Source organism: Cyprinodon variegatus, unplaced genomic scaffold (genome assembly GCF_000732505.1).
Source record: "Cyprinodon variegatus isolate N-32 unplaced genomic scaffold, C_variegatus-1.0 Scaffold283, whole genome shotgun sequence".
NCBI lineage: Eukaryota > Metazoa > Chordata > Actinopteri > Cyprinodontiformes > Cyprinodontidae > Cyprinodon > Cyprinodon variegatus.
In genome coordinates this window covers 785,797-794,925 of record NW_015150736.1, presented here as the reverse complement: position 1 = coordinate 794,925, position 9,129 = coordinate 785,797, and the positions used below count along the sequence as shown (strand labels likewise).

The following is a 9,129-nucleotide window of genomic DNA, read 5'->3' as shown; positions in this document are numbered from 1 at the left end:
TTTTTTTAAATCGCAAAATAATTATAGGGTGGCTAATGCCAAAGAAAGGATGACTGAAGCCACCCTTAAATAGGTCTAACGACGCTTATGGTTATAGGCCTCAAAAACATTCATATTTTTCCTAAAGGGACAATGAAATTCATAAACTTGACATTGAAGTCTATGGCTATAATTCATCTCTCATCCCTCATCAATAAAGAATGCAGGATTAAACAAATACTTGTGGGGGGAAAAAAAAGTTGTGGATAAAAGTGCAACAGTGTGCAAGCATTGTGCAACACGTTTTGTTTATGCTAACAGCAACACGACCAACATGTCAGGCTAACAATCAACATATACCGAACCGAAAACCGTGAACCGAACCATGGATTTTGTGAACCGTTCCACCCCCCATATATATATATATATATATTTCCTATAAATACATAAATGGTTCAAATTAAAAATAAACATCAAAGTCAACTATTAAATCATTTAGGGCTGCAAATAACAATTATTTTGCAAATCAATTAGTCTGTTGATTATTTTTTTTTGATTAAACGATTTATAATCAGATACAGATTTTTTTTGTGCTAAATTAAACCAGATGTAACAAACCTTTCCACTTTGGGAGTTCTAGACTAAGCATATTGACATATCTAAGTCTATGTCTATATAAGACTCAAACTCACTGCGGATCCAGACATTTGAAATGAGAAAGCTTCCTGGAGAGGTGGCGAAACGTCTTCAAATCTTGGAAACCAAGTCCAGTGGATATTTTTTTGAACTTTTACGGAATGACATATCTGAAATGCAAATTTTTTACATATTTTTCTTTACAATTTTGATATAATTGCTGCTCAGGGTGGGTCGCTCGGTCCACTAAAGGAACGCTTTAGACTCTCAATGCTCCAGTTAATTATTAATTTATTACTGAATTAATGATTATTTCAATAATTGATTAATCATGATTAATAATTGCACCCCTAAAACCCACAAATTCAAACTACAGAATTAATTCATACTTGGAGTATTTTCATTGTAAAATAGGTTAAGTGATTGTAGTGCTTGTTATTGCTCTTGTGCTCTTGTGAACTGCACACTACCCTGACTTATCTTATGAATAATAATTTATTATATGATATATTATTATATTCTTCTAATATAATAAAGTAACTGTTCAGTTGTATTTGAAACATAAAGGAGCATTTATTTCTTAATTGTAATCAACACTAGAAGAAATGTGCAAACCGATGTAGGATGATCTTACATGTTGGTTTGCTTACAATTCTCTTTGGTGTTTGATAAGCAATGCAGTGTTATACATTTCCTTGGTAAATATCAAAGAACATTTTTTTTTTCCTCCTTTAACCCTCCTGAGAATAAGAAGTAAAGTAAAATCACTTTGATTCCTTTAGAATTTACTCAAAAACTCTGGTCTCATTTCGTCATTAACCATCTGTTTCCTCTTGAAGCTGGCGAAGGAAACCACGGCCCAGAATTTAAAATGTCACAGGCCACCAAACGCAAACATGTCGTAAAAGAAGTCCTCGGAGACTTCATCACTCCCACAGAGAACCAGCAGATTGTGAAGGTAAACATGTCGAAAGACAGCACTGCAAAAACAATCTGAAATTAAGTAAAATTTTCTTAAATCAAGTGTATTTACCCTTAATTTGAGCTGGTAAATAAGATAGTTTGCCAATGGGATGAGTATTTTTACACTTAAAATAAGTTAATAAGATAATATGCACTTGAAATAAGACAATGCAATTGATTTTTCTTATTTCAAATGTAAACTGTCTTGTTCCATTGGCAAAGTGTCTCATTTATCTCCTCAAATCAGGATAAAATGCACTTATTTAAAAAAAAAAAAAGACTTATTTAGATTTACATTTTTTGCAGTGAGGATGTAAAGATTTCTCATCAGGACTTTCATCCGGTGCTGATCTCCTTTTTCCAACTTCTCCTAGGTGATCGGTAGCCGTGGCAACAACCTCCATGAAACAATCACGGCTCAGGGCGAGACCTTCCTGGTGAGCATGCCCACCAAGTTCCGCAAGAACATCTGGATCAAGAGAGGTAGTTCATGGAGTTGAAGAAATGTGTTTTCAGAGATGGTTGTTGTTGTTGTTCTACTTTCAGGTGTTTTAAATATTTCCCAACAGTGGACATAATAAAGTCTCTATATTTTTATGTCTGTAAGACTTTATGTCGAAGAAGGTCGCTGCCCATTCAGCAACTTTCCAAAACGTGAAAATTTCTGAATGGAAAACAACTTTGGATAACAATTCTAGGTTCTTCAAGGTGGAAGATATTCAGGAACCAACGGACCTGCTGTGTTCCCTTAAACGTCCTCCCTCCGGTCCATAATACTGCCTCCACCGTGTTTCTCTTCGGAGATGGGATGTTTAGAGAGATTTACATGTTGGACATCATTGGAAAGCAATTAACAATTAACACAGATGTAGCAGCATGTCAAAATTTAAACAAAGCAGCCACAGCTACATACATTTGAGGGCATCCAGAAGCCGTTTTATGAATCCAATCTTCAATTGTATATACTCCATTTGTTGACAAGGGTCCACAGATTAAAAGTAATCAAGCATATTAGTAATAAACATTCCATGATGAGAAAATAGCCCGTAACGTCCGGTTGTTGACATCAGAAAGGTTAGCTGGTCATAGCTTATTCTCAGCATCTTGTAATATTTACTTCCCTATACTTATTTCTTCGGTTGTTAGCCTGCGATGTTTGGTATGGTTCTTTAAATCGTCTTCTCATCTACGAGACACAAGAGTCTGCATATTTTTATGATGCAATTTGAGCGAGATATAGTCCCGGATATCTCACTTCAGGTTCACTTCCTGTCAGCCAGTGATGTTCGATTTGATTGAAATTATTATTCTCTGCTGTTATTGGTTAAGACCGAGTGGAGTGTTGGGCTTTGTAGCCAATGAAATAAGCATTTGAACGAGCCTAAATGTGTGCAGTTTATTTAAAGGGGTACCGCATTACAGGCTTGTGTTAGAGAGAAACACAGACACCAGTAGGTGGAGTCATTGCGCGCCGCTCCAAGCTGACACCAAAAGTTCAAAACCCCACAGCTCTGGAACTGTTATAGCTAGAGGTCTGAAATGTTCTGCATTTGTGGTTGACATGATGTAGAACAAATTTAATACAATCAGACCTGCCTTTTCTCAAGAATGTCTTTATTACTGTTGTTCAAAATAGACCTATCATTTCCGAGAATAAAAAAACAACTTTGAGTCATGTTTGAATTGATGCAGCTTGGTCTGTGTTCTACTCACCCAATTTATTTAGCTTTCAAATAATGTATTGCATGTGTATTTGGGCCTACAGTTCCTAAGTTATTTGCTTTTCCATTTGGGTATGCAAAATAGGCGAGGATTACCCAAGATGAGGTGGATGTTAAGACGATCCACTGGACTTTGTTTCCAAGTTTGAAGACGTTTCGCTTCCCATCCAGGAAGCTTTTTCAATTCAAAATGTCTGAAATACCGTTGAGTTTGAGATTTTTTATAATATAATATTAAAAACCTCAAACTCAACGCTATTCATGAAATTTTGAATGAAATTAAAGATTATCCAGATATTTAAGGTCATTTAGTGGGAAAAACTAAAAATCCATTTAAAATTTAGTCTGCCTGTCAATAAAAAGCTCACATTCAGTGGATGTAGGTTTACAAACGTAGCCAAACAATGGCCGCTCACACTGAGTCTGGTTCTGCTGGAGGTTTCTTCCTGTTAAAGTGAAGTTTTTCCTCTCCACTCCAGAAGAAAACTGAATCTCATTACATCATTTTATAAAGTAAATTAGATGCTATGATTATTGACTTGATACTCAAGAAGCTTTCATTTGAACCCCAGTCGGCCTCAGCAGATGGCCGCTCACACTGAGCCTGGTTCTGCTGGAGGTTTCTTCCTGTTAAAGGGAGTTTTTCCTCTCCACTGTCGCTACAAGCATGCTTGGTGTGAGAGATTGCTGAAGAGTCGATACAATCAACTGGTTTTCCTTGGATAGAAAACTTTGACAGATCTGGTGATTTGTAAAGTGCCTTGAGGTGACTAGGGCTGGGTAAAAAAATTATTTAATCTATTTTGAATCAATTCCTTTACATTTTTACAAAATCGATGTCTAGAGAATGAGATCGATTAATTTTATAGGGACGCGCTTGACGACAAACCAGACAGCTGCAAATATAGCCAATAGGTTGATTGAAGACATTAACAAATGGGGGCTGGCCAGCAAACACCCTGTAGTTGTTACAGACAACGCTGCAAATATGGTGTGTGCAGTGAAGATAATGCAGCTCATGCATGTCTGCTGTGTCACGTCTGCTCACTCGAGTGAGGCTTCACTTTTCCACTTTTCACAAACAAGTTTGCACTAATGAGACAGTTTTGTNTGCGTTTAAATGGACACAAATAATCGGGCCTGATCAGATCAAAACCGTTCCATTCCAAAAAAAAAAGAAAAGAAAATTAACCTCTTTAAGACCAGTGGATGTTAAGTGGGATAAACTCAGGATGCATAAATATCCACCGGTAAATTTGTTACCAATATAGACATGTTGGACATCATTGGAAAGCAATTAACAATTAACACAGATGTAGCAGCATGTCAAAATTTAAACAAACAAAGCAGCCACAGCTACATACCTTTGAGGGCATCCAGAAGCCGTTTTATAAATCCAATCTTCAATTGTATATACTCCATTCGTCGACAAGGGTCCACAGATTAAAAGTAATCAAGCATATTAGTAATAAACATTCCATGATGAGAAAATAGCCCGTAACGTCCGGTTGTTGACATCAGAAAGGTTAGCTGGTCATAGCTTATTCTCAGCATCTTGTAATATTTACTTCCCTATACTTATTTCTTCGGTTGTTAGCCTGCGATGTTTGGTATGGTTCTTTAAATCGTCTTCTCATCTACGAGACACAAGAGTCTGCATATTTTTATGACGCAATTTGAGCGAGATATAGTCCCGGATATCTCACCTCCGGTTCACTTCAGGTTCCCTTCCTGTCAGCCAGTGATGTTCGATTTGATTGACATAATTATTCTCTGCTGTTATTGGTTAAGACCGAGTGGAGTGTTGGGCTTTGTAGCCAATGAAATAAGCATTTGAACGAGCCCAAATGTGTGCAGCTTATTTAAAGGGGTACCGCATTACACCAGTAGGTGGAGTCATTGCGCGCCGCTCCAAGCTGACACCAGAAGTTCCAAACCCCACAGCTCTGGAACTGTTGTAGCTAGAGGTCTGAAATGTTCTGCATTTGTGGTTGACATGATGTAGAACAAGAATTTAATACAATCAGACCTGCCTTTTCTCAAGAATGTCTTTATTACTGCTGTTCAAAATAGACCTATCATTTCTGAGTATAAAAAAACAACTTTGAGTCATGTTTGAATTGATGCAGCTTGGTCTGAGTTCTACTCACCCAATTTATTTAGCTTTCAAATAATGTATTGCATGTGTATTTGGGCCTACATTTCCTAAGTTATTTACTTTTCCATTTGGCTATAAAAATAGGCAAGGATTACCCAAGATGAGGTGGATGTTAAGTGGTCAAAACGATCCACTGGACTTTGTTTCCAAGTTTGAAGACGTTCCGCTTCCCATCCAGGAAGCTTTTTCAATTCAAAAATGTCTGAAATACCGTTGAGTTTGAGATTTTTTATAATAAAATATTAAAAACCTCAAACTCAACGCTATTCCTGACATTTTGAATGAGTAATGAGTAACAGCACTCTGCATTTGATACATGGAATAATGTGACTAAACTATGTTGAATTAAAATATATATAAACCAACAAATCTACCTGAAAAGTATATATAAACATGCCAGAGCAGCATCAAACTTACTTGGTGTCCAGAAAACGCACACAATGCAGGAAACAAGCTTTCTATTAATGTTTTCATCAGCTCCGAGTAGTCTCTTCTGAGCCGCACCTCGCATTCACTGTCCAAGCTTTGCTGACATGGTGGGGCGTTCATGTGTTCCTTGAAAATCCTAGCACACATTGATGTGCTTTCAGACAGGTGCATTGGGTTTACCTGTTTTCATTCCCCACAAGAGTATGTAACGCTAAACGAGCGAATTCAATGACGCCCCACCCACATGAAAAAACTCATCAATATGCTGAATGGTTAGTGCTTCGTTGGTGCACGTCTGTGCAGTTAAAATGACCATTTGTCCTCCTTGTCATTCAGAGAAATTAAAGATTATCCAGATACTTAAGGTCAGAGAGGACCATGTCGAGCTGAAACCAGCAAGCTGCAGGTAGAAGCTCCCTCTGGTAATATGTCAGACGTTCCACAGCTTCTGACTGAGCGGCTTTGTTGCCGGAATCGACAAATTCACTCGTCTGGTTGGAGGCTGGACTTGTCTCTCTCTGTCTTTCTACAATCTCTTTCTTCTCACCTCACCACCATAAAGGCATGATTCAACTAATAGTTCTACCAACAGATGATGAAAAGTTCTTTCCGGATGAATACAGTGAAAACACAGACGGCCACTTTAACATTCTTAGTTATTTGGTCCTAATCTGAGTTGAGGAGGAAAAAAGCTAAAATGTTGAAGATAAAAAGAAGCTTTACTCTATTTTTTGGTATTCATTGATTCATTTAAATGTATTTTTTTCTTTTGAGGTATTTCTAACCAAAGTCTTTTAGTTCAGATGCAACATTACTTAGTGTTTAAACCAACTTTAGTTGTTTTTACCTGATCATTCTTTGGGGAAATTAGCCTTTATTGGCAGATCTGCTTCACCTACTGTGTGAAAAAGGGTAGATTCTAGATGGGAACTATGATCTCAGATGCACATTAGTGGCCAGTATAAACTAATATGATGATGTAAGCTGATATTTGCCTCAATTTGAATTCAGTTCTGCTGCAATTCCTCAGGAGATTATGTGGTTGTGGATCCTATTGAAGAAGGAGAGAAGGTGAAGGCAGAGATCAGCTTCATTCTCTACAAAGATCACATTCAGGACCTGCAAAAACGGCAACTCTGGTAAGAAAAAGTCCCAAAAACCCACTTAGGAACGTACAGTGGAAGAGTCCTAAACTGTAATTGTCTCCATTAAGGCCCCAGGGTTTTATGGCGGAGCGGCCATCACTGGACAAGGCCAGCAGGAAGCAGGAGGACGAGGAGAAAGAGGAGGAAGAAGAAGGGGATTCTGAAGATGACAGTGACCTCTTTGTGAACACCAACCGCTGCAACTACCAGTACAGTGAGAGCGAAGAGGATGACAGTGAGGAAGAGGAGGAGGAGGAGGAGGAGGAAAGGACAGGAAATGGATCATAGCTGCAGCGGAACAACAAAAGTAAACCTGTGAACTGAAAAGATCCACTGACTGTTCAGCTGTCATTATTGACCGGTTAAAATTTTGCATTTGGGCAACAGCTCCCTCTGCTGGCCAGCTGGAGCTCCTTCACTGACTCTCAGATTTTCTGCTTCTGCCCAAAATCATCTAAAATGTTCAAGTGGAATTAAAATATAACCAGAATTAGCATCACATACGCTGCTCTTCGTCTTCCTAACATCAGCAACACCGACGCACAGCGAAAAAGTTATGTGATTGATACAGCTGCTGCTGCTTCGCCCGTCACCAAGGCGCCAAACGGGCTTTATAAGGTTTCACATCTTGATCTGTTAACCGGAAATAATCAAAGGCACAATTCAGCCCATCAGGGCATTTTAAAAATGGAGCGTATGAGGAAAACAGGAACGGTTGTGATCTCCTCTTCCACTTGATCTATCAGAGCCCATATAAATGTCAAAGTGATTCTGTTTGATTCATTTCTTCTAATACGTACAGGTTAAATGTCACAGTGTGATCAAACTGTCTTGTATAAATAAAAGCACCTCCTGTGCTCGGGCATTACAGAGAGAGGCGACAAACCTGGGCTCTGTTTTAGAAAGTGGGATTTATTTATTCTGAGTGGGAAAATGTGATATCTGTGAGGTACCTCAACTCTGAGCTACGTCAGCCCAGAGGTCAGGATAAGCATGAGAATAATGTGAGCCCTGATCAATGGATCACAGAACAGCCAATCCATCATGGCCACCGGGGCTTAAAGTATTAATGACGGCATATGGAGATGATCAAACACAAAAGGTTGTGAAGTGTGACCAAATTTTGTTTCACATAATTAAAAATGAAATAACATTTTATGATAAAGCAACATGAAAGTGCATTGAAACCTTAACAGCCGTCAATCAACTACTTGGGAATCCAAATAACAAAGGGCCTCTCCAAGCTGTATGACACTAATTATAGATCTTAAAAAATGCATACAAAGAAAGATGGAAGGTTCTTTTGATGGACTTACAATCTATGAATGTGTTGCCTAGAATCCTCTACTTATTTTAGTCTTTACCAGTGTCAAAACCAAGTAATTGTAGAGTGGGAGCCCAGAATAAAAGTTTTGAATCTTCAAATTGCTAAAGACGTGGGCAGACTGGTATTATCCACTTTAGAAGACTATTTCTATGCAGCGCAGCTCAAGTCTGTAATAGGTTGGTGTGATTTTGACTAAATGGCAAAATGGAAACAGAAATGGGTAATGAATAGCATGTACAATCTATGATTGCAAATAAGATCTTTAAGGAAAATTAAAAGAAATTGGACTCGATCACAAAATTCACCCTGGAGATTTTAAAATGGTAAGAAAATGTAAGATAGAGGAAGAAATTAGATTATTCAGCTGGTTGGCTTATGACACAGTTATTAAACCAGGTAGAATCAATTCTAAATTTATAGTATGGACAGCTAAAGGTTTAAATTTATATATATATATATATACATGTACAATAGATATATAGATGGATATAGATCTATCTAGATATATCTACATCTCTCTATATATATAGATATATATATACCTTGTGAAACTTATTCCCACAACAGAAAGCTTGTTGTTCCAGCCAAATGCTACACACATCGGCATGTTTACGCTGCTACTCCGTGAGAGTACCAAGATGGCGGCAAGTGACTTCAGTTTTATGAATTCAGATTCATATATATATAAATAGAGATTAGAGTTTTAACAGTTCAATATTCTAATGACAGCAGGGGGAAAAGCTGTTGAAGTGTGCTTTGAAGCCTCTACCC

At 37.8% G+C, this 9,129-nt stretch overlaps 1 protein-coding gene across 2 annotated transcripts in view; it reads left to right on the top strand.

Annotated features, from left to right (window-relative positions):
• eif1ad (eukaryotic translation initiation factor 1A domain containing) overlaps window positions 1–8,408 on the top strand; it is a 12,342-nt gene extending 3,934 nt beyond the window's left edge. Inside the window, exons 1-4 of one of the 2 annotated variants that reach the window (XM_015383378.1) lie at window positions 1,420–1,573; window positions 1,953–2,061; window positions 6,917–7,025; window positions 7,100–8,408. In XM_015383378.1, coding sequence (XP_015238864.1) covers window positions 1,487–1,573; window positions 1,953–2,061; window positions 6,917–7,025; window positions 7,100–7,319 — 525 coding nt within the window. In that variant the 5' untranslated portion in view covers window positions 1,420–1,486 and the 3' untranslated portion in view covers window positions 7,320–8,408. Of the gene's footprint in view, window positions 1–1,419; window positions 1,574–1,952; window positions 2,062–6,916; window positions 7,026–7,099 lie in introns of those variants that run through there. The other variant, XM_015383377.1, reaches the window with a different exon arrangement.
• Window positions 8,409–9,129: the final 721 nt, after the last annotated feature.